This window comes from Oncorhynchus kisutch, linkage group LG1 (genome assembly GCF_002021735.2).
Source record: "Oncorhynchus kisutch isolate 150728-3 linkage group LG1, Okis_V2, whole genome shotgun sequence".
Lineage (NCBI taxonomy): Eukaryota > Metazoa > Chordata > Actinopteri > Salmoniformes > Salmonidae > Oncorhynchus > Oncorhynchus kisutch.
In genome coordinates, this window is record NC_034174.2 from 35,525,002 (window position 1) to 35,549,679 (window position 24,678).

The following is a 24,678-nucleotide window of genomic DNA, read 5'->3' on the forward strand; positions in this document are numbered from 1 at the left end:
TAGAAACGTCTTGCAACAGAATCGGCGTAATGAATCAGTACCGCCCAGGGTACTCAACAGGGAAATGGGAGGTACTTCCTGAACATTTTAGGGAAAGTCTACATTTTGGGGGGATATGTTGTATAATTAAAATGGCATAAGCATGTCTTATCCAGAACAAATAACAATGTTCATGAATAATTTAAGACGATACAAATAATGACACCTCCTGGGTGTCTAAATCCAGTCCCAGTCATGTGTTTCACAGATTTTGCTATCGCCACTGTCTAGACTTTCTAGAAGATCCCTCAACGCAAAACACGCGCGGGAATCTGTCCTGTACTTTGACAACAGTTTCGTTCACCAGTTCGTACAGTAAGTTCCATTCTTTGCTATTCTTCCTAGCTAAGTGAGTAAAATAAAGTAATTGATGTAGGCCACGCTTCCGTGACAATCCACTCGAACAATATTTCAAGTTAGACAGTTAACGTAAGTAGCAGTAGTCACCTAGCCAATTTCTCAACCTAACAATGTTAGCTACTTATTTTTATTTAACATTTTTAACTAGGCTAGTCAGTTAAGAACACATTCTAATTTACAATGAAGGTCTACCCGGACGACACTTGGCAAATTGTGCGTTGTGACACAGCCTGGAATCGAACCAGAGTCTTTAGTGACTCCTCTTAATTAACACCGTAGCGCCACTCGGGAGGCCCTCGAGGGCAACTTGCGCCAGTAACATTGCAGGCTGTAAAATGGCCTGCTAACCATGAATTTCAGCGTCATATCATCATCAAGTGGCTTTTAGCCTGTGTCTGAACAGGTACATTTAGCAAGCTACAATCAAACAAACCATTGCCCTTTGACGTGAACACGTTGTCCATTAGGCAACACCTCCAATGTGAAGTGCGCTTTAACTAAATTCACGTTTTCTCTCCTAAACAACGCAATTTTTTAAAACCTTTTTTTCAAAGGGTAAAGTCTAAAAAAACTTTGTCCACTCTGTTCATATGAAATTCTAGTTTTGGGAACAGAATACGGTATTGAAACATTCGTTACTTCTTCCACAGCCAGTGGGCTTCGGGAAACGCCAAGCAGATGCTTCACATGTATGCATCTGGTGAAATATATTTCTCATTGTTCTATCTGTGGTAACATTTTACAGAGGATGATGCGAAAGAAGAGACGCTCCTCTGTGGACAAAAGCGAAAGTGCTGCACCACCAGATGTGTCAAGTAAGGCTCCCAAACAAACCAAACCACCAGACTGTATTTGTTTTTGACCTGTCTCATGTCATGAGTACAATGCACAAACTAGCTCGCTACATGTACTGTCTGTCAGTTCATTAGTGCTTTATCCCCTCCTTCATTCAGAGTCCAAGAAGAGTAGGACCACTGGCCATCAGTCCAAGACCACGGCTCAGGAGGACACCAGTATTGACTCAGTCTTTGGCCAATTTCTGCACGAGGCTGGTGTTATCTTGAGACAGGGCAGTACATCCAATGAGATTGGTAAGCAAGACACACACCAACATCATCAACATATTGACTGACTATTGTTTTAAACTGGCAATTGTTGGATAATGCATAATTGTATTGCTTTGTAAGCTGTGGACCAAGTGGTTTTCCAAAAGAGACTGCAGCAACATCTGAAAAAGAGTCCTAGATACCCCAGTGTGAGTATAATGTTTCAAATACTCTTTGTTATTGCACATTCTGTAAAACGTGTTGCCTAATAAATCAGGCTGTGATACCACCATGGTTACACAGTGAGTTTAATGCCATACGTTTGTTTGGAACATGTCCCTTCATGAGCTTGATGATCCAGAATGTTGAATAACATTTCATTTGAACGTACTCTATTGGTTGTTTGTGTGGTTGGTCCTTATTCGGGTAGAAAGTAGAGAAGAAATATCCACAAGAAACCATTACTAACCCAACTTTTCAAAACACTGTTACTGTCGTTGAGATTTCGATCACCTGGTACGTGCTCAAAACCATGTAAACACCTGCAAGACTTCGGTTAGTTTGCATGCATCGTGTGCTTGTACTTCCGTTTTGTGCGTGTGCCTTAGATGATGAGCAAACAGACTGTGATAACCACAAACTGAGACCTGCATTTTGAAGTTGGTTTAATAATACTTTCCTGTGGGTATTTTGACTCCTATTTTCACTGGGAGAAGGATGAAATCAGAGGACAAGAGGTAGTATGTCCAAATGAAGTTTATTCAGAAATCTGACTTGTAGGGACTGTTTGGAATTTTTGACTCTTAATGTTAGAGACGAGAGTGGACAGTCCACAATAAAAATTGTTAAGGCTATAAATCGTGCCTGATTTTCTAACCTTGATGGCCAACAGATTGTGCAGGAGTTCATCACAGGACTGGAGTCTCACATTGAGGATCCTGAGAGGTTCAGGAACTGCCTCCTCCCCTGTGTACCACGCCTGGCCGATGGGGACTCAAGGTAATCCCACACAGCCCTAAGGATACCATGGTACCTGGCTCTCTGTGGGGGCCATCAAATTCTAATAAACCTTTGCTTAGTGTCAGTATAACATTTTGTAATTGTTTCATGGAAACATAAATGTCGTTATGATTGTGTCACTTTGTGTCCTGTCTGTGGTCCAGCTCTGTCAGCTCATTTCAGGAGAGTCTGCTGCGCATGCTGCTGGGGATCGAGATGCTGCAGGTATGACAGCCTCTCTCTATGCAAAGACACACTGGCCTGAGTAGTGTCTGAACTGTGAGGTCTTTCCTTGCCATTGGCCACTAGGTATGAACTTTGAAACCCACATGTTCTTTTCTTTTTGTTCTAGGTTTTGGTAATCAACACTTTGTTTGAGAAGCTTCCCGAGTTCATGTTTGATGGGTAAGTGCTTTAAAAAAAAAACAACATTTTGTTTGTAGCCTTACACATACAAGTTGACTATATAGATTTTCTTGTACTCTAACCAAATGACCCTTTACATTTGACTTTCTATTCCCTGTAGTGCCGGAGAGGATGGTCTCAATATCCCTCGTGTTATTGTCAACCAGCTCAAGTGGTTGGATAGAATCATAGACAGCAAGGTCCTCATATTACTATGACAGCAGATCTAACCTATTGTCTACACTTATTCCACCTGTATATTCCCACTAAGTAGCAGGACTTGACTGACTTCCTTCTGACCTAATTGTACCCTGTCGCTATAGGAGTTAGCAGGTAAGCTGATGCAGCTGGTTTCTGTGGCGTCGGTTGAGATACAGTGTGACATCATCACGAGTCTGCCAGAGATCCTGGAGGACTCCCAGCACAGTGACATTGCCAGGGAGCTAAAGTGGGTGGAGCCCTGTTAGAGGCAGTCTTGTGTGGTAATATGTGATGTCATGATAAGATAGTCCCAGTGATGTGAAGATCTGCTGTATCTACCCCCTATTCTCTATCTCCTTTCCTCTTTAGCACCTTACTCCAGGAAAACACTCAGCTGACTGTGCCAATCCTGGATGCCTTCTCAAGCTTGAATCTGAGCTCCACTCTGTTGGCTGAGGTAGCCCTACACACACACAAACACACTCATAGTCCATTTATTGTTGTTTCTGGTTAAAGCTCTCATTGGGGAGTCAATAAGAGTAGAATTACACTATGTTGGATCTGTTCAATTATTCATGATGTGTTCACAGCTCGGGGCTTATTTATGCAAAGGTGTATTTCTGTTACGTTCGTTAGAGTAAATGTCGGACCAAGGCGCAGCGGCTGCTGAGTTCCACATTATTATTTAGGAAGTGAAACTAAGCAAAGACAAAACAAATAAACAATAAACTAACATCGAACCGTGACGACAGAGTTTCTACGTGCACTAACTCAAAACACAATATCCCATAAACACAAGTGGGAAAAACCGCTACTAATTAGAGATAATGATTACAAGCTGCCCCAAATTGAGAATCATACAAATCACCAACATAGAAAACAAACTAGAACACCACATAGAAATAAACAAACTAGATCACGCCCTGACCCACTTCACCATAGAGAAACAATGGCTCTCTGGTCAGGGCGTGCCAATTTCCCTCATTACACTGACATCATTTGTCCGTGTAACAATTATGCTATTGACTGATGTCCTATGTACCTACAGTTATCCTGAGGAAATTTCATCAAGTGGCTTGTTGACTAATAGCTGTCTTATGAGTAACTATGGTCCTTAGATGAGACATTAATTTTTGTTTTGCATCGACAAAGTGCTCCTTTACCACAAAGTTGTACTAAAAATCAATACATTAAAACAATACAGACAATATTGCACACCCCATAATGTACATTTTGTCCTAAAATGTCTGTGGTCCTGTGTGTCAGGTACGTGTGTCTGTCATGGCCACCCTGTCTGCTGTCCAGCTGGAGGACCTGCCTGTGGTGGTGAAGTTCATCCTACACTCCATCTCTTCCTCAGACGCCCTAGAGGTCAGAGGTTACACACAGTGGTGTCCTTGCATGTAGTCTTGCACTTCTCTTTCTAATAACAAGAACAAATGAAAAGTGCCTCAAAGTTTTTATATTACCACCACACAAAATGTTTCCCCATTACAGACTACAATCTGCGGTGATGATGATGTGTATTGGTCTCACTGAGTGGTGCCGGGTTCTCTGTGTGGTATCAGGTGGTGTGTGACCTGCGTAAGAAGCTGGAGTTGGAGCTGTGTGTTCTCCCTCCGGTGCTGCAGGCTTCTCAGAGCCGCATGAAGAGCAAGGGGACAACCGAGTGAGACATTTTACACCAATACCCTCCTAATCTCCGCAGAGCACCATTGCATACTGTTATGAATCCAAATAGCACTACCTTTAGTGGGATTTTATATTTACAGTTATTCTAAATGGCAAGGCTGTTTCTGGTCACATTTTTCCATCAGGTCCTCCAACACCTCAGCATCCAGCAGCAGCCAGGACAGTGTTGCCTTGGTGTTGGATGGCATTAAGTCTGCAGTGCGCTTCCAGAAGAGCACCTCTGAGGCCTGGCTTAAGGTAGGGAGAATAGGAAACTCTACAAGTGTTATATCAACAGCCAGTTACTATTTCACCATGTGACTCTCCCTGTGTTGTTCTGCAGGCTATAGAGAATGTCGACACAGCAGAGGATCACAAGGTAAGTCGGACACATCTTTCTCGGATTCTCCTCTATTCCTACAATTTCATACGGGCTGGTACTTGGCAGATGACTCGTTGATCCTGTGTGCACGTGTGTATTTGTGTGTCTGTCGGTCAGGTCATTGACCTGCTGGTGCTGTTCATCCTGCACTCCACCAATGCCAACCACAGCCGGCGTGGAGCTGAGAGGGTGCTGAAGGTCAAAGTGAGAGCAGGACAAATCCAGGAGGCTCTGCTACAGAAAACGTTCAGGGGCTATGCACAGGTGGGAAGGTCCAGTTACAGTAGTCCTGTCTGTCTCTAAGTGAAGCTTGTCCTTAGCCCCATTCTTGTCCCTATTGTCGCTGCTAAATAGAACTCTGTCCGAGGGCAGAACGGTGCTAACTTTGAACATCAACTGACAAGCTAGTGGCTACAGGTTTGTGTGTGATGACGTGGGCTTGTTCTATAAATGAAATCCGTGGAATACAAAACAAAAATTGGGCCAATCTCTTTGGCCCAATTTTTGCTTTGTATTCTAATGATCTACAGTTGAAGTCGGAAGTTTACATGCACCTTAGCCAAATTCATTTAAACTCAGTTTTTCACAATTCCTGACATTTAACTCTAGTACAAATTCTCTGTCTCAGGTCTGTTAGGATCACCACTTTATTTTAATAATGTAAAATATCTGAATAATAGTAGAGAATTATTTATTTCAGCTTTTATTTCCTTCATCACATTCCCAGTGGGTCAGAAGTTTACATACACTTAATTAGTATTTGGTAACATTGACTTTAAATTGTTTAACTTGGGTCAAACATTTCAGGTAGCCTTCCACAAGCTTCCCACAATAAGTTGGGTGAATTTTGGGCCATTCCTCCTGACAAAGCTGGTGTAACTGAGTCAGGTTTGTAGGCCTCTTTGCCCACACACGCTTTTTCAGTTCTGCTCACACATTTTCTATGGGATTGAGGTCAAGGCTTTGTGATGGCCACTCTAATACCTTGACATTATTGTCCTTAAGCCATTTTGCCACAACTTTGGAAGTATGCTTGGGGTCATTATCCATTTGCAAGACCCATTTGCGACCATGCTTTAACTTCCTGACTTTGCTTCAATATATCTACATAATTTTCCATCCTCATGATGCCATCTATTTTGTGAAGTGCACCAGTCCCCCCTGCAGCAAAACACAGTGAAGAGGCGACTGCCTAGAAGGCCAGCATCCCAGAGTTGCAAAGAAAAGGCCATATCTCAGACTGGCCAATTAAAATAAAATATTAAGATGAGCAAAAGAACACAGACACTGGACAGAGGAACTCTGCCTAGAAGGCCAGCATCCCGGAGTCGCCTCTTAACTGTTGACATTGAGACTGGTGCTTTGCGGGTACTATTTAATGAAGCTGCCAGTTGAGAACTTGTGAGGCGTCTGTTTCTCAAACTAGACACTAATGTACTTGACACACGAACAAGGACATTTCTAAGTGACCCCCAAACGGTAGTGTATGTGGACACCCCTTCAAATTAGTGGATTTGGCTATTTCAGCCATACCCGTCGCTGACAGGCTTATAAAATCAAGCACACCGCCATGCAATCTCCATCGACAAACATTGACAGTAGAATGGCCTTTCTGAAGATCTCAGTCACTTTCAACGTTGCACTGTCATAGGATGCCACCTCTTCAACAAGTCAGTTCGTCAAATTTGTGCCCTGATAGAGCTGCCCTCGTCAACCGTAAGTGCTGTTATTGTGAATTGGAAACGTCTAGGAGTGACAGCGGTTCAGCTGCGAAGTGGTAGGCCACACGAGCACACAGAACGGGACCGCCGAGTGCTGATGCTCATTGCGCGTAAAAGTCTTCTGTTCTCAGTTGCAGCACTCACTATAGAGTTCCAAACTGCCTCTGGAAGCAACGTCAGCACAAGCACTGTTCGTCGGGAGCTTCATGAAATTAATTTCCACTTCCGAGCAGCCGCACACAAGCCTAATATCACCATGGGCAATGCCAAGCATCGGCTGGAGTGGTGTAAAGCTCGCCGCCATTGGGCTCTGGAGCAGTGGAAACGCAATCTCTGGAATGATGACTCAAACTTCACCATCTTGCAGTCTGATGGACTAATCTTGGTTTGGCGGATGCAAGGAGAATGCTATTTGCCCTAATGCATAGTGTCAGCTGTAAAGTTTGATGGAGACGGAATAATGGTCTGGGGCCGTTTTTCATAATATGGTTACCTTTTGAAAGATGGCTGGTATGCGTTTTTCTACATTGTAATGGACACGGTGCAACCTTTAGTAGGTAACTTTAGGCTGCTGACAGGCTTCGGCTGTGGTACAGCAAAGCCAAGTTAGCCCGTGCTCATGGTTCTCAAAGGGGAAAATGTACTTATAGGCTAGAATGACTTTGCTCATGGTCATGCACCCTGAAAATTGCATCTAACTATATAAATTCCTTGAGTTTTATTTTGCGGATGCTTTTTCATTATCTGGATAGACACTTGTGGTTTCTAGCTAACGCTACACCAATCAAAGCAGTGGAGTCAAAACCATCTGTCTTGGGGGGAGCTGGTTTGCAAAATGCTATCATGTGATGCAATTATACCATTTATAAAATGGTCAGAGATAGTGTATTCAGGAAGTTTTCAGACCCCTTGTCCTTTTCCACATTTCGTTATGTTTCAAACCTTTTCAAAAATTTGATTAAATACATTTTTTCCTCATTAATTTACACACAATACCCCATAATGACAAAGTGAAAACAGGTTTTTAGAAATATTTGCACATTTATTAAAAGTAAACATATCTTATTTACATAAGTATTCAGACCCTTTGGTTTGAGACTAGATATTGAGCTCTGGTGTATCCTGTTTCCATTGATCATCCTTGATGTTTCTACAGCTTGATTGGAGTCCACCTGTCGTAAACTCAATTGATTGGACGTGATTTGAAAAGGCACACACCTGTCTATATAAGGTCCCACAGTTGACAGTGCATTAACAAAGCCATGAGGTCGAAGGAATTTCCGTTGAGCGCCGAGACAGGATTGTGTTGAGGCACAGATCTGGGGAAGAGTACCAAAAAATGTCTGCAGCGTTGAAGGTCCCCAAGAACACAGTGGCTTCCATTATTCTTAAGTGAAAGAAGTTTGGAACCACCAAGACTCTTCCTAGAGCCGGCCGCCTGGCCAAACTGAGTAATCAGTGGAGAAGGGCCTTGGTCAGGGAGGTGACCAAGAACCTAATGGTCACTCTGACATACCACTCTGGTGGAGTGCTGCAGGGATGGTTGTCAATCATGCCATTATGGTAGAGTGGTCAGACGAAGCCACTTCTCAGTAAAAGGCACCTAAAGACTCTCAGACGATTGGAAAAACATGATTCTCTGGTTTGAAGAAACCAAGATTTAACTCTTTGTCCTGAATGACAATCGTTATGTCTGGAGGAAACCTGGCACCATCCCTACGGTGAAGCATGGTGGTGGCACCATCATCCTGTGGGGATGTTTTTCAGAGGTAGGGACTGGGAGACCTGTCAGGATCGAGGGAAAGATGAACGGAGAAACGTACAGAGAGATACTTGATGGAAACCTGCTCCAGAGCGCTCAGACTGAGACTAAGGTTCACCTTCCAACAGGACAACAACCCTAAGCAAACAGCCAAGACAACAAGTGACTTTGCGACAAGTCTCTGAATGTCCTTGAGTGGCCCAGCCAGAGCCTTGAACATCTCTGGAAAGACCAGAAAATAGCTGTGCAGTGACACTACCCATCCAACCTGACAGAGCTTGAGAGGATCTGCAGAGAAGAATGGGAGATACTCCCCAAATACAGGTGTGCCTAGCTTGTAGTGTCAAACTAAGGAAGAATCGAGACTATAATCTCTGCCGAAGGTGCTTCAACAAAGTGTAAAGGGTCGGAATGCTTATGTAAATGTGATATTTCAGTCATATATGTATAAATTTGAAAACATTTCTAAACACCTGGTTTTGCTTTGTCATTGTGGATAATTGTGTGTAGATTGAGGGAAAATTGTTTTTTAAATTAAATTTAATGTAAACATTTTTGGAAAAAGTCGAGGGGTTTGAGTACTTTCCGAAGGCACTGTATAATATATATATATATATATATATATATATATATATATATATTATACAGAATAAAAAAAGTGGAATTTGAATAATTATCCAATGGATTATGATAATTGTCCTATTTTTATTTGCTCCATGGCTCAGGTGGACACAAGGCTATTTGGCTCATCTCAGTCACAAAGAGGAATAACATTACATTTGTTTCTGATGTATAAACAATGCCATGCTGGTGGATGGTAACATTCAAATAAAACCCAGGCCTGAAACAAAATAAGGCTGAAAATAAATAATTTGTCATCAAAGAAAAGTCACCGCATTTACACAGATTTGCACAAAGTGGGCATTTCGGATTTGTCTCTTCAAGCCCAAATATATCATACTTTGTCTAAAACAATGATTTATTGACTTAAATCGTTGTGTAACATCACGGGTAAGCTCTTTCAGCACGAAAAAGTGGATTTCTACTAATGTGGGCGTTTTTAAAGCTCTATTGTAGAGAATCCATTAATAATTGTATGTGATTCATAAAGACATGGGGCAAAGAAAACAACTAAGTTTTTAGACATTCATTTAGTAGCGCTCTCTTGAAGTGACCCATATTTACTACATTCTAGAGCAGTGAGTGAATGTCCTATGTTATATAGCTGAGGGATGGAACTGGGGCTGAGGAAAGGGAAGCCGATTTGAGAAAATTAAATAGTATGAGGTAAAGATGAGCTGTGTGACTGAGGTGTTAATGTGGTGCTGATGCTGTGTGTGTTTAGGTGATGAGAGGTTACTTTCCCTCCATCTTGGCCCTGGCCCAGAGTCTGCTGCGTTCCCCCGACCCTTGTGTGGTGCCCTTCGGTGGACACATGTACAGACTCTCATTCACTGCCTTTGACTCCTACTGCCAGCAGGTCTGTGCGTGTGTGTAGAAATGATGTCTTTATGCATGTGTGCTGGCTAAAATATGCTTCACTTGTACTCATTTCCATTGTCAAGCGTTTTCAGTTGTTGTTCTCTGTGTGAGTGTTCAGGAGTATGGTTATTTCTGTTTTCTATTAGGAGGTGGTGGGCTCCCTGGTGACCCATGTTTGCAGTGGCGTGGGTGGTGAGGTGGACGTGGCTCTGGAGCTGCTTTGTGGCCTGGTGACAGAGAAACCCTCTGAGATGGCCCTCTACGCCGTCTTTGTCAAGGTGAGGATTCAACTGTCCCCATGACATGTTTCCAACTGATCACAAGCCATCTATCTATCTTCTATATTTGACTGAGAGCAGGGTCGCTGTTACTAACCTCTTCCTGGTGTGTGTGTGTCTGAAGGGTATCCTGGACTACATGGAGAACCTGACTCCCCAGCAGATCCGCAGGCTCTTCCACCTGCTCAGTGGCCTGGCCTTCGGACAGCAGCAGCAGGGCACACACATCCAGGTGAGGGTCACTGTGGGTCAATCAAGGATATATAGGCCTATTTAATTTCTATGGGAGCAACACTGAAGACAGTGCTGTGAAACAACCACACCACAGAGATGGTAGGTAATGTGGTGCCATGTTTTTATCTGTACATTATTCTCTGTATTGCTTGTATCTTTCTCCCTGTGTAATTCATTATGCCACATATCCACATCTGTTTCCTCTGTCTCTGTTCTCAGGATGAAATGCACATAGTGGTCCGTAAGCAGCTCTCCAGCACCGTGCCCAAGTACAAGCGTATTGGCATCATCGGTGCTGTCATGGTGGTGGGCAGCATGGGGGCCAGCAGGTAGAAACGGCTGCCCTCTCACATCCACTCTGCACTTACCAGACTCAATCCTGTTAGCTCCTGGTGGAAACGATGCCTCTCATTTTTCCACTTAGTGGGGAGACTTATTGTGCCTCAGTATCCATTTTGTAAATTCTGAGTCTCCTCTCTCTAGGCCCAAAGTGGAGGATTCTCAAGGTGGCACATTGCCCAAGGAGACATACAGACAGGTGAGTGGTATAGGCAGGACCACTGTCTATGTACAGTCTGAGTGAAGGGCTGATGCACTCTTAAGAGTTTTCCTTTCCTGGTGCTGGGAGAATGCCTGTAAGTGGATGGTGTGTGCTACTCTATATGCATAGGTGTGTGCTACTCTATATGCATAAGTGTGTGCTGACCTATCTGTGTAGGTGACGGCCCTGCTGGAGCTGGTACGGTCGTGCAGTGAAAGCTCTCCTGAAGCTGCTGCTCTCTACTATGATGAACTAGCCAACCTGGTCCTCACCTGCACTCTGGACCCTCTGGTGCAGGTCTGTCTGCCTCTCACATAAACCCTCAAGATACACTTTATAGCTCTTTTATGGTCCTCTTTCAACGATACTTCACCTTTTTTATAAACCAAATGGACCCTTTTTATTGTAGATGTTATGACAACTCTGGGACACTGCCATATTTAAAAGGGTAGCTATTAACCCTGCCACTGTGCATCTGGTGTTTTCACGCAGGCCTGGATAGGGAAGAGTGTGCTGGAGGACTTCCAGGAAGACTTTGTAGTGGATCTGGGACCAGATATAACTGGGTGAGTGGTGCACTACTGCCCAGGGACTGGGTGGAGGTAATATAGGTCAACTATATTCGGCTGGCAGCAAGTCATTACAGAACTGTACTTATGATGTCTTGACATTTCAAGAAACGCATCATTGTGTATTTTGTAAATAGTGTGTTATGTAGGTAGTTTCCCTGACCATGTAACCGGGTCCAAGTCCCAGTAATAACCTACCTTCTTCTCTTCCTCACCTTGTTTGTCCTAGGCCCTTCCCCTTCCCCGCCTGTATAATGTACAACCTGGATGATGAAGAGAGTCAGGGAGGCATTGCTATCAACCTGCTGCAACTACTGTCTGATGACCTCCAACACAAGGGGGAGCTGTGGAGCCAGACTGGGAACAACAAGACCCAGAGGTCAGACACTACATTGGCTACAATTTTGATTATCTAATGTAAAACAATGTAGAATGTCCATACCAAGTTGAATCATGATGTGATATGGATAAAGCAATAGTGTTATTGAATGTTTTGAAGTGGAGCATCTTAACAGTGTATTTCTCTCTTATGTGTGGTTCTGTAGGCGAGTGTCTCCTCTGTGCCTGTCTCCGTTCTTCCGGCTGCTCAGGCTGTGTGAGGAGCAGCAGCACCAGGGAGACCTGGAGGAGATCGATGCCCTACTGGGTGAGGAGGAATCCTGATGGAGCAGGGACACACATGAACTGGTTCTCACTGGGCCAAAAAGTCTACTGAACTATGTCCAAGTACTCAAAAAGAAAGGAGGACCTAAGGCACTCTTCATATAATTAATTCAAATGCCTTTATTCGTATGGCATGTTCAATGGAAATGAAGTTTAAAAAACTTTGTTTCCATTGAACATAAAACTTTAACATGCCATACAAATAAAGGCATTTTATTTAATTATATGAAGAGTGCCTTGGTCCTCCTTTCTTTTTGTTAACCAATTTAGCCCTTTTACCAAAGAGCACCTTGTGTTTATCAAAATTCGACTATTGTGTGCCTTAGCAGTGCTTCTCATACTCCTCTTTTTTTCTGTATGTACCAGTACTTTTTGAACGTGAGAACACTTCAGGCACTGTAGATCATGTATGGCTACATGGCAGCAGACGCATGGTGTTTCGACACGGCCTGCTGGGAGTGTATGAGATCTGCTCTGGTTCTTGCGGTTCAAATGGGAGTCTGTGTGTGTGGGTGTCTGTTTGCAGGCTGCCCTCTGATCTTGACTGACATGGATGTGGTGGAGAAGTCAGAGAGCCTGTCCAAGCCTGAGAGAGAGTTCCTCTGTGGCCTGCTATTCCAGACCATCAACTGGTTTAGAGAGGTTACCACAGATCTGTCTTAGACAAGAGAATTCTGGTCTATAGCGAGATACATATATTTGCTGTGGAGTCCGTATGATTTCTTTGTGTTGTATATGCCAATGTGAGTTTATTTTTGCGCACAGACCTTTAGAGAGAGAGTGTGTGTGTGTGTGTGTACAGGTTTTGAATGCATTCTGCAGTCAGAAAGACCCTGAGATGAAGATGAAGGTGGTGACTCGTCTTCAGAACATCACCTACCTCCAGACTCTATTGGAGAGGACTTTGGCAGGTACTATACTGCACACGTGTTTTATCAACACTTTTCTGATCATAATGTTTCAATCTTACACGCTTTAGAAAATGTGAAAATTCCATGGACTGTTTATTTGACAATCCCTGCTTTTTTGTTTCCATTAATTTGACCGTTCCTGCTTTTTTGTTTCAGCAACCCCTGGCTATGCCCCTCCTCTAGCCAACTTTGATGGGGAGAGTACAGAGGGAGCTCCAGTGTCTAGCTCCTCTGCTGCTCCAAAGAAGGGAAAGAAAGGTAAGCAAATCTAAAAGGGACAACTCTGTATACTGACCAGGGAAAATATCATTATTTTCTTTTTTTTCTTTTTCCTGAGATGAGATTCAACACTTATTGTGGTGGTTGTCTTGCAGAGGGTACTGGTAAGAAGAGGAAAGCCCCTGCTAAGAACCCGTCAGCAGACAGCTCTCAGCTGGAGGAGGGCACAGAGGCAGAAGAGACCCAGCAGGTGAACACACACAGACCTCTGACCTCTCACCTACGTCAGATTATGTGACTCTTACAGAACTCTCTTTACTAGGGAATTGAATTATATTTTTTGGTGTTACTTCTACCCCTGCAGGACGATGGAGAGAAGGAGAAGGTTCAGGAGGCCACTAGGCCTGGGGTCAGTCTGGTTTCCTACCGGCACTTCTTCAGAGAGCTGGACATGGAGGTGCTCAGTGTGCTGCAGTGTGGCCTGCTCTCCCGCTCTCTGCTGGACAGTGAGCTTCACAGCAAGGTAGGACACCACCCAGCCCAGAGCCTGGACACATTACACACACCGTACACCATCAGGGTTGGGCTCTAATTCCATTTGAACACCATGCCAATTTAGTGAGTTGAATGGAAATTAATTGACTGAATTGAACAATGATAATAAAGGTGTTAGGCAATTTTCTCTGACTTGACTCCGTTAACACCAAATTGGCCCCAACTGTGTACCCTATAGGTGTCTCATACACATTCAAATAAAGCCAGGGACACTAGTTAGAATCCCTCCAATGTCTCTGTGTGCTGTAAAGAGATGCTGTGGTCCTGTGCAGGTGCGTGAGGAGGTGCAGCTGGGCCCAGCAGAGTTAGTCTTCCTGCTGGAGGATATGTGGCGCAAACTGGAGTTCAGTCTGACTGCTGCCCCTGCCAAGAGAGTCCCATTCTTCAAGGTAGGACACACACACACACACTGTGTGAGTTGTGTGAGTCATAACATAAGCTTCTCTTTCATTTTCCACATTGTCTCCTGGCTGCAGGGAAAAACAGACAAGAGCGTGGGCTTCTCCCACCTGCAGCAGAAGAGCCCTAAGGACATCGCTGCCTGCTGTGTCCAGCTGCTGCCCACCCTCTGCACCCACCTGGAGAACTGCCACAATCACTTCCAGGTATAAATGTATTTTGCCTGGCACACATTTAGCTAATTGTTTGTAGTGTCCCTCTTTGTGACACTTTCCTGCTGTTTGCAGACTCTTCTGTCTGAGAACCAGGGGGTGGTGGACGCCTCAGGCCTGGATGTGAGAGAGCATCAACTGCTGTCCTCAGCCTACCAGCTCCTCCTACAGGTTCTACACACCACCTTCAGCTGGTCAGTCACACCTCGACACAACACCACCTGCACACTCCTGCCTTTCAGGACAGTATCATCACAGCGCCTCACCTTCATCAAAATGACAATTACTCAGGGTTTGGCAACTGTGGTCCCGGAGAGGTTGGTGTTGTTTTGTTCCAGCCCAGTTCTAATATACAGTGCATTCGGAAAGAACTATTCACTTTTTACACATTTTGTTACGTTAAAGCATTATTCCAACATTGATTAAATAGTTTTCCCTTATCAATCTACAAACAATACCCCATAATGACAAAGCAAAAACATTTTTTTAAATATTTTTTTTTCAAATTCATTAAGAAACGGATCACAAGTATTCAGGCCCTTTACTCTGTTGTACTTTGTTGAAGCATCTTTGGCAGAGATTACAGCCTTGCGTCTTCTTGGGTATGACGCTACAAGCTTGGCACACCTGTATTTGGGGAGTTTCTCCCATTCTTCTCTGCAGATCCTCTCAAGCTCTGTCAGGTTGGATGTGGAGCATCGCTGCACAGCTATTTTCAGGGCTCTCCAGAGATGTTCGATTGGATTCAAGTCCGGGCTCTGGCTGGGCCACTCAAGGACATTCAGAGACTTGTCCTGAAGCCACTCCTGCATTGTCTTGGCTGTGTGCTTAGGGTCGTTGTCCTGTTAGAAGGTGAACCTTCGCCCCAGTCAGTTCCTGAGCGCTCTGGAACAGGTTTTCATCAAGGATCTCTCTCTACTTTTCTCCATTCATCTTTCCCTTGATCCTGACTAGTCTCCTAACATCCCTACAGCATGATGCTGCTTCACCGTAGGGATGGTGCCAGGTTTCCTCCAGACATAACGTTTGTCATTCAGGACAAAGAGTTCAATCTTGGTTTCATCAGACCAGAAAATCTTGTTTCTCATGGTCTGAGAGTCCTTTAGGTGCCTTTTGGCAAAATCCAACTGGGCTGTCATGCCCCTTTTACTGAGGAGTGGCTTCCATCTGGCCACTCTACCATAAAGGCATGAGTGGTGGAGTGCTGCAGAGATGGTTGTCCTTCTGGAAGGTTCTCCCATCTTCACAAAGGAACTCTGGAGCTCTGTCAGAGTGACCATCGAGTTCTTAGTCACCTGACTAAGGCTCTTCTCCCAAGATTGTTCAGTTTGGCTGGGCGGCCGGCTCTAGGAAGAGTCTTGGTGGTTCCAAACTTCTTCCATTTACGAATGTTGGAGGCCACTGTGTTCTTTTGGGACCTTCAATGCTGCAGACATTTTTTGGTACCCTTCCCCAGATCTGTGCCTCGACACAATTCTGTTTCGGAGTTCTATGTACAATTCCTTCGACCTCATGGCTTGGTTTTTGCTCTGACATGCACTGTCAACTGTGGGACCTTATCATAGACAGGTGTGTGCCTTTCCAAATCATGTCCAATCAATTGAATTTACCACAGGTGGACTCCAATCAAGTTGTAGAAACATCTCAAGGATGATCAATGGAAACAGGATGCACCTGAGCTCAATTTCGAGTATCATAGGAAAAGGCTTGGAATATTTATGTACCGTTGAAGTCAGAAGTTTACATACACCTAAGCCAAGTGCATTTAAACTCTGTTTTCTCAATTCCTGACATTTCATCCTAGCAAAAATTCCCTGTCTTAGGTCAGTTAGGATCACCACTTTATTTTAAGAATGTGGAATGTCAGAATAATAGTAGAGAATTATTAATTTCAGCTTTTCTTTCATCACATTCCCAGTGGACATTCCCAGTGGGTCAGAAGTTTACATACACTCAATTAGTATTTGGTAGCCTTATCTTTAAATTGCTTAACTTGGGTCAAATGTTTCCGGTAGCCTTCCACAAGTTTCGACAATAAGTTGGGTGAATTTTGTCCCATTCCTCTTAACAAAGCTGGTGTAACTGAGTCAGGTTTGTAGGCCTCCTTGCTCGCACACTTTCAGTTCTACCCACACATTTTCTATAGGCTTGAGGTCAGGGCTTTGTGACGTTCACTCCAATACCTTGACTTTGTTGTCCTTAAGCCATTTTGCCACAACTTTGGAAGTATGGTTGGGGTCATTGTCCGTTTGGAAGACCCATTTGGGACCAAGCTTTAACTTCCTGACTGATGTGTTGAGATGTTGCCTCAATATATCCACAGAATTTTCCTCCATCATGATGCCATCTATTTTGTGGAGTGCACCAGTCCCTCCTGCAGCAAAGCACTCCCACAACATGTTGCCAGCCCTGTGCTTCACGGTTGGGATGGTGATCTTCGGCTTGCAAGCCTCCCCCATCTTCCTCCAAACATAACGATGGTCATTATGGCCAAAAATGTGTATTTTTGTTCCATCAGACCAGAGGACATTTCTCCAAAAAGTACTATCTTTGTCCCCGTGTTCAGTTGCAAACCGTAGTCTGGCTTTTTTATGGCGGTTTTGGAGCAATGGCTTCTTCCTTGCTGAGCGGCTTTTCAGGTTATTTCGATATAGGACTCGTTTTATAGATATAGATACTTTTGTACCGGTTTTCTCCAGCATCTTCACAAGGTCCTTTGCTGATGTTCTGGGATTGATTTTTTTCGCACTTTTCGCACTAAAGTGCATTCATCTTTAGGAGACAGAACACATCTCCTTCCTGAGCGGTATGACGGCTGCGTTGTCCCATGGTGTTTATACTTGCATACTATTGATGTGCAGATGAACGTGGTACCTTCAGGCGTTTGGAAATTGCTCCCAAGGATGAACCAGACTTGGCTGATTTCTTTTGATTTTCCCATGATGTCAAGCAAATATGCACTGAGTTTGAAGGTAGGCCTTGAAATACATCCACAGGTACACCCCCAATTCACTCAAATGATGTCAATTAGCCTATCAGAAGCTTCTAAAGCCATGACATCATTTTCTTGTGTAGATTGATGAGGATTTAACATTTTTTAAATCCATTTTAGAATAAGGCTGTAAAGTAACAAAATATGGATAAAGTGTAGGAGTCTGAATACTTTCCGAATGTACTTTGCCTGATTCAACATTTGGGAATCTGGTGTGTTAGTGGGCTGCAACAACACGTGCACACACTGTCTCTCCAGGACAGGTTTTTCCTTCTCTATGGATCTGGTCGCTGTAGCCTATGGTCCTGTCAGTTGTATCAGTAGTTCTTGTGAATCACACTAGTCTCTGTTTGTCAGGTCTGGTTTCTCCCAGCCAGAGCACCGTGGCCTGCTGAAGAAGACTCTGGGAGTGTTGGCTGACCGCTTGAAGGAGGGAGGGCCTGAACTGACCATGGACCAGCTCATAAAGTGAGTGGAGAAACATTCCCTGTCAGATCAGACAGCTCTGGGGGTGTGTGTGTGCACAGTATGGTGTAACTGTTCTCCTTATCTCTGGTCTTCAGACACAGCTTTGAGTACCTGCTGAACTTCCATAGCACGGTTCCTAGCCTCAGCATAGCTCTCTGTCTCTCCCAGCTGCTTAGCACTGTGGCTGATAGAGGAGGGCACCAAGCTACATACAGGGAGCAGACTGGTGAGACACACACTCCATCTATTTCTATAGGATTGATGCAACAGTAAAATTTACTTTATCAGGATCAATTCTATGACAATCCAGTGAATTCTGAAGATTTATTGATGTTCTGAAAAGTGGCATTTTCAATGAGGATCAGTTCAGCATAGAACGGTCTCCCTCTAGCAACCCTAGCCCGGCGGTTCCTGTGCCAGGAGTGGGTGACTACCAGCGGAGACAGAGAGAAAGGACCCAAACACAACGAGACTCTCCAAACTCTCCTCAGGTGTGTCTCACAAGGATTCACTGATCATGTAGAGCAGATTCATAAATTAAAGGGATACTTTGTGGATTTGGCAATGAGGGCCTTTATCTACTTCCCCAGAGTCAGATTAACTCGTGGATACCATTTTTATGTCTGTGTGCAATTGAGTAGAAGTTGCTAACTAGCGCTAGCACAATTGCTAACTGATTTTGTGATTGCGCTAGTTAACATTGGCTTACAAAACTACCTCTAACTTCCTTTAGTACTGGACACCAAGTCGTCATAAAGCTGGTTTCTCACTCTGGGGAAGTAGATACATCCCTTTAAGTATCCCTTTAAGGTGGCCATGGCATGTCAGTATACTGCAAACACTGGAAAGGGTAATTTACTCTATAGGGGAGTCCCAACAGCCTTGTAACCTCATTTATTGCAGCTCTTCTACTGCTATTGTGATTGCCATGCTCCCAATAGCTTTAAGGTGAAAGATAATATTCATGGTGTTCATGATGTTTGAGTTCCCTCCTCTCCTCTACACTCTACTTCTCTGTAGTATTTACCTGGAGCACACTGATGATGTTCTGAAGGCGGTGGAGGAGATAGCTGGAGAGGGCATCCCTGAGCTCCTCAACTCAGCCAAAGATGCCAGCTCTAGAACTTGGCCCACTCTCAACAGGTAGATGCTGGTACATATGTGTGTACTACTACCACTATCTCTCCTGACCTCTACATACGAGTGCCCTGTTTGCCTTTGTTCCCCTTTTTTCTCTCTTGTCCCTCTCTCTAGGCTGACGTTCCTGGTGTTCTATAAGGGGATGATGGGAGTGCTGGAGAAGGCTGTGAGGAAGATTCCCCCCGGCAGAAACAGTGACAACACTGAGGTACAAAGTTACCCAACATGACGCACAGTCACAGACAAAAACAGAGGAACTGCCAGTGGAGCAAGGCGGTGCTAGTAGCCATCGTGCAGTGACTATGATACACTTGTGTGGGACTGCATACATTCAGCAAGTATTTGTGTGTGATTTTTAAAGGGACATTATTAACCCTTTGCTGTGTCCAGGTGATGAGTGAGAAGCTGCTAACATGGAACCTGGCTGTCAGAGACTTCCACATCCTGGTCAACCTGGTTAAGGTACTGAGTATGTTTACACTGGGAGCTAGTCATGAATGGGTTAATACTTATTCAAACACATGATGTGTCTAATGTGTGTTATGATTGTTCAATTCACTTTGGAAGATGCATGGCTGGAAACAGCGTTTAGATGACTATGCCCACACTAAATGACAATAGGGCCGGGACGATACCAGTATTGGAATATTTTTTCCCATGACAAAAATGAAAACACGAAGCAGACCAAACTCTTTGGTCCTGCTGTATGTAAAATATTGTGTGCTACAGCTTGGACAATAAATAAATGTGATTCTGGATGTGACAACATAATGTTTGTTTCCAACATTAGGGCTGTTTTCCTAAATCTGCTCTGTGTTTTGTTTCCTTGCCAAGATACTAACGAGTATCGCGGGACTGGTATTGTCCCGGCCCTAAATGGCAAGCATGTCAACATGTTTTCCCCTGTTCCCCTGTTTCCTCATGTTTTATGCCTCTCCAACACGCACTCTGGATGGAGGGAGATTAAGACATCTGTCATGCTCTGCTGGCTCCATGCCCAGTGTGTACATGTGCAGGGGAGTGTGTGTACGCGTGTGCAGGGCTGTGTGCATGTGAATTGGCTGACTGGGTTTGGGTGTTGAGAAGCTATATGTAATGTGTGTAATCTATTGTGTCTCCTTCATCTTCCCTCGTCAGGTGTTTGACAGCAGACCAGTGCTCAATGTGTGCCTGAAGGTGAGTCTCAGCCCATTGGCATTTTCTCTGCCTGCCATATTGTCAGACACATTCCATAACTAATGATATTATATTAATTGGCTTTTTATGTTGTTATTGTTGCTAGTATGGCCGTCTTTTCCTGGAGTCTTTCCTGAAGCTGGGGATGCCATTGTTGGATTTCAGTTTTAAAAAGCACAAGGTATAAGCCAAAAGACTGAGGGAAAAATACTAGAGAGAATGGTTTATTTCAAATTCAATAAGGAAACATTACATGGTGTCAATAGCAGCTCATGTTGAATTATTTGACTCAATTTATAATAGTCATAAATACTAAAACCCTGCACGGGCATGAATTTCAATCCCGAGCCCCGCCTATGCCCGTGTCGTTCAGGTCCTACCCTACCCAGGCCTGATTGCTTTTGCCAAATTAAAGGCCCGGCACAAAATCAGAAATAACTTCCCCCATCAGTAAATCCATTGGCTGTTCCTCTCTGTCACTCGCTCCCTACCCGCTGTTCACTCTGCACGTGCTCAGCTCATGGCGGCTCTGAATCTGTGAGTAACCATAGCAGCGGCTCCATTTGGGAATCTGCTCAATGAAGAGACATGAGATGGCTACTTTTCATCACTCTCAACTCAAGGAACATTATTTTCTGTGAAATAATCTCTTGTGTTATTTTATGACACCATGTTATAATCTTAGTCAGATATGATTGTACTACGCAGCAGAGCACAGAGCACGAGTAAATGGCTCCGCTTCAAAAAGTTTGATCAATTTAGTGATACCTGAGCCCTGTCCCTACCCTAGTTATTGAGGAAGAAAACAGGCCCTAACCCCAAAGCATAATGTCGGGCTCGGGTCGGGTAGCAGAGCCCTAATAAATACATAATACAACAGAAATCCATCAACACAATAAATCTACAACTTTAAAATAGTCAGTCCTGCGGTTGTTCAGTGGTTCAGTGTAATTTGGTGTGACTGTTTGTGTGTCCCCGCTCTGTCTCAGGAGGATGTCCAGAGCCTGCTGAAGACCTTCCAGCTCAGCACCAGGCAGCTCCACCACATGTGTGGACACTCCAAGGTACAACCCAGCCTCCAACACTGCTCCTGTCCTCGCCACAGAAACCTGTGTGATTGACGCTAGCCAACATATGAAGAAAAAATTGCATCCCTTTTGAGATTCCATATATATATGTGAAGTCTTGATTGTGAGGATGTGTGACATGAAAAGGCATGTTTTGTCATACTATTTGTGTGTGGCTACCTGTGGTGTTGTTTCCCAGATCCGCCAGGACACCATCTTGACCAACCACGTGCCAGCCCTGAAGAAGAGCCTGGAGCAGTTTGTGTACAGAGTGAAGGCCATGCTCACCCTCAACCACTGTCAGGAGGCCTTCTGGCTGGGTAACCTCAAGAACAGAGACCTCAAGGTACTGGATGGGCCACTTGCTGCTGCACTGAGAGGGGTCTCATCGTGTGTGTCAAGGGTGAAATTGTGGTGTAGATATTGGGGGGGGGGGGGGACAAATTGTAGACTGGGGTCCTCCCCTGTAATATTTTTTTTTACCCTTTAAAACAGTGAACGGATTATTAATTAAGTTATTTCAAGGGTACTATTAAGACACAAAATATGAAGTGAGTTTTATTATAGTTGCCTACCTTATGTTTAAATATAGTAATTGAATGTGAACATACCATGGACAAAGACTCCCGAGTTTGGTTCCAGACCGTATTCTGTCAGCATCCACTCTGTCATTCTGAAAGTTTTCCTTCTAATGACAGAAGCGCAGACGACTTGGTACTGTTTTGGTGCGTTCGTTTTAGCTTGCCAGCGGTCCAGGGTCAGTGCCAGCGGCGTTTTCATCTTGTTAAACTTGAGCAGCCCCAAAATTATTCCAGACCATGTGGAAAACCAGAACGAACGCACCATCTTTTCTTCTTCAATCTGAGCTAGCTGGACAGTGCTCTGACCCAATGAGAATGGGGGGTCCCAGGGGTGGCCAATCATATTTCAGGGGGGGCTAGTAGCCACCCCTCACCCTCTGATTGAAATGAGTGGGGAAGGGATGGGAATAGACTGTGGCTGTCTATAGGCTGAGTGGAGTAGAGACAGCACCTACGTTTTGACATGGGGCAGAGAGAAATGTACAGTTTTTTTTATGTTATTCTATACATTTTGTCATGAGTAATAGAATTGAGCAGTTTTTAAGCTAATTTCCTGCAATTACACACATTTTTGCCATGGGGAAGAGAGAAAAATGTACTGTTTTATAGCTCATCTAATGCTATTCTTCACATTTTGCCGTGTTCCTTTGTGTTGCAGGGTGAAGAGATCCTCTCTCAGCGCTCACAGGGGAGTGATGAAGAGGAGGAGGCAGGCTCCCCGCTTCCTCAGGAGCAGTCAGAGGATGAGGTACTGGCCATAATTGACTTTTAAAGCTACTGTATTGAGTTAAATTATTTTAGCAATTACATTTATCTTTGCTACATCTTTGATTGAAACACAATGTTCTAAATTCACATTAAAAAAAGAGACGGAAGCTGTTTTTTAACCTTTAATTTTCTGCAGGCTTTCTGTCTATTGCAATCCCAAGAACAGGTAGATTTGTAGAGGATCCTCAAATCAAATTTTATTTGTCACATGCGCCAAATACAACAGGTGTAGGTAGACCTTACCTTGAAATGCTTGCTTACAAACCCTTAACTAACAATGCAGTTCAAGAAATGGAGTTAAGGAAATATTTACTAAATAAAATAAAGTAATAAAATAACAATAACCTGGCTATATACAGGGGGTACAGGTACCGAGTCAATGTGCAGGGGTACAGGTTAGTCAAGGTAATTTGTACATGTAGGTAGGAGTAAAGTGACTATACATCCTTATGTAACATTGAGGTTTACAGGCAGCTGATGGGGAAATGGGCAGCTGTGTGTGGAACACTGGGCAGTTAAGATAAGTTGTACTGTTTCTGTTCCTGGTTAATTAATTACTGGCAAGATCTAGGAAACAACAGTGAGGCACGTTCAGGAGCACTGAGCCCGCTGTTAGTTGGGAGATTTTCGGTACAGCAGTGTTTCCCAAGTCCAGTCCTCGAGTACCCCCAACACTTAAAAAAAAAAAAATATATATATATATATATATATATATATATAAAAATTGCCCCAGAAAAACTCAACTCATTGATTCGTAGACCAGTTGAATCAGGTGTGCTAGTACAAGCCTACAACAATAACGTGTGCTTTTAGGGGTAGGATCCGATTTGGGAAACACTGTTGTACAGTAACCCTTTAAAACACTGCTCTGTGTGTTTATCACAGAGGTACTTCCCTAGCTTCCCTGCTTGCAAAGGGAGATGTTTTCCAGCCCAATGCCCTGCTGTGACAGAATCACCAGAGATGTAGAATTTTTACTGTTTCTTTCAGGCCCAGGAAAGTGACTCCGATGGGAAGAAGAAAGGCAACCGGAAGGCAGAGGGGGACGATGATGAAATCACAGATGACTCCGATGATTAGGACAACGTGGGGGAATACTGTGACCTGCATTTTTGGTGCCAACAGACTAACCTTGCATAACCCATATCCCTTTGCCCCCTCAGATAGGAATAGGTCAGGGAGGCCAAAGAGGGGATTCCTAGTGCCTTGCTGCCATTGAGAAAATAGACAATTAGGGGATTACTGGGGAAGGAGGGGTCACTATGTTAGTGAATGTTATAAATGCTGCAAACAGCATTAGGGAGTGCTGAACTAATTCAGACACTAAGGTTTGAGACTGAGATAATGTAATAAAATTCTGATGTTGCAGAAAGCTGTTGAGTGAAGTTTGATTTACCTTTTAAGATACACTGAGTGTAAAAAACATTATGGACAACTTCCTAATATTAAGTTGCATATATGTTTGAATTGTCAAACTGATCTTATTGGGAAGGCAGATAAAGCGTTTTTATTAAAAGCAATCACTTTTGGATGGGAAAAATAATCCTACTCGTTTTTTGCTTTTTCATGCCCGGGGACAGCAGGTTCCAATATATATCTGATACATTTTTCACCCTGTACTAACTAAGCCTACCTGTGTGCTCAGGCCATCTTAATCGAATCACCTCAATGTTTGTAAACATGAGAGCGCGTTAGTATGTCAACTTTTTTTCTGTCAAAAATGCTAACATTTTGTTTATGAACTGGGTCCATGGATGATGGATCTACTGTATCATTCCAATACAAATAATAAACAAGTTAGTCTTGTTTCCAGTCTGACAAGCTTGATTGATTGTGT

At 43.8% G+C, this 24,678-nt stretch overlaps 1 protein-coding gene across 4 annotated transcripts; it reads left to right on the plus strand.

Annotated features, from left to right (window-relative positions):
• The first annotated feature begins 36 nt into the window (after positions 1 to 36).
• Positions 37 to 24,649, plus strand: LOC109895435 (FA complementation group D2). 4 transcript variants are annotated; one of them, XM_020489110.2, is made up of 44 exons: positions 37 to 354; positions 1,145 to 1,214; positions 1,353 to 1,490; positions 1,587 to 1,654; positions 2,338 to 2,444; positions 2,609 to 2,669; positions 2,797 to 2,849; positions 2,971 to 3,049; positions 3,173 to 3,297; positions 3,420 to 3,507; positions 4,317 to 4,421; positions 4,619 to 4,719; positions 4,868 to 4,979; positions 5,065 to 5,100; positions 5,221 to 5,367; positions 9,932 to 10,066; positions 10,215 to 10,346; positions 10,471 to 10,578; positions 10,800 to 10,909; positions 11,064 to 11,118; positions 11,299 to 11,418; positions 11,614 to 11,687; positions 11,920 to 12,069; positions 12,236 to 12,336; positions 12,880 to 12,995; positions 13,156 to 13,264; positions 13,421 to 13,522; positions 13,639 to 13,733; positions 13,848 to 14,006; positions 14,311 to 14,427; positions 14,515 to 14,643; positions 14,725 to 14,843; positions 17,999 to 18,109; positions 18,205 to 18,335; positions 18,501 to 18,600; positions 19,130 to 19,252; positions 19,364 to 19,457; positions 19,640 to 19,711; positions 20,387 to 20,425; positions 20,532 to 20,606; positions 21,415 to 21,489; positions 21,692 to 21,838; positions 22,732 to 22,821; positions 23,832 to 24,649. In XM_020489110.2, the coding sequence occupies exons 2-44, from the start codon at positions 1,148 to 1,150 to the stop codon at positions 23,919 to 23,921; spliced, it is 4,365 nt and encodes a 1,454-aa protein (XP_020344699.1). In that variant the 5' UTR covers positions 37 to 354; positions 1,145 to 1,147; the 3' UTR covers positions 23,922 to 24,649. The 4 variants fall into 4 exon arrangements, with proteins under 4 accessions (XP_020344699.1, XP_020344707.1, XP_031678517.1 ...); XM_020489118.2 differs by lacking the exon at positions 37 to 354 and adding an exon at positions 361 to 468; XM_031822657.1 differs by lacking the exon at positions 37 to 354 and adding an exon at positions 684 to 802.
• Positions 24,650 to 24,678: the final 29 nt, after the last annotated feature.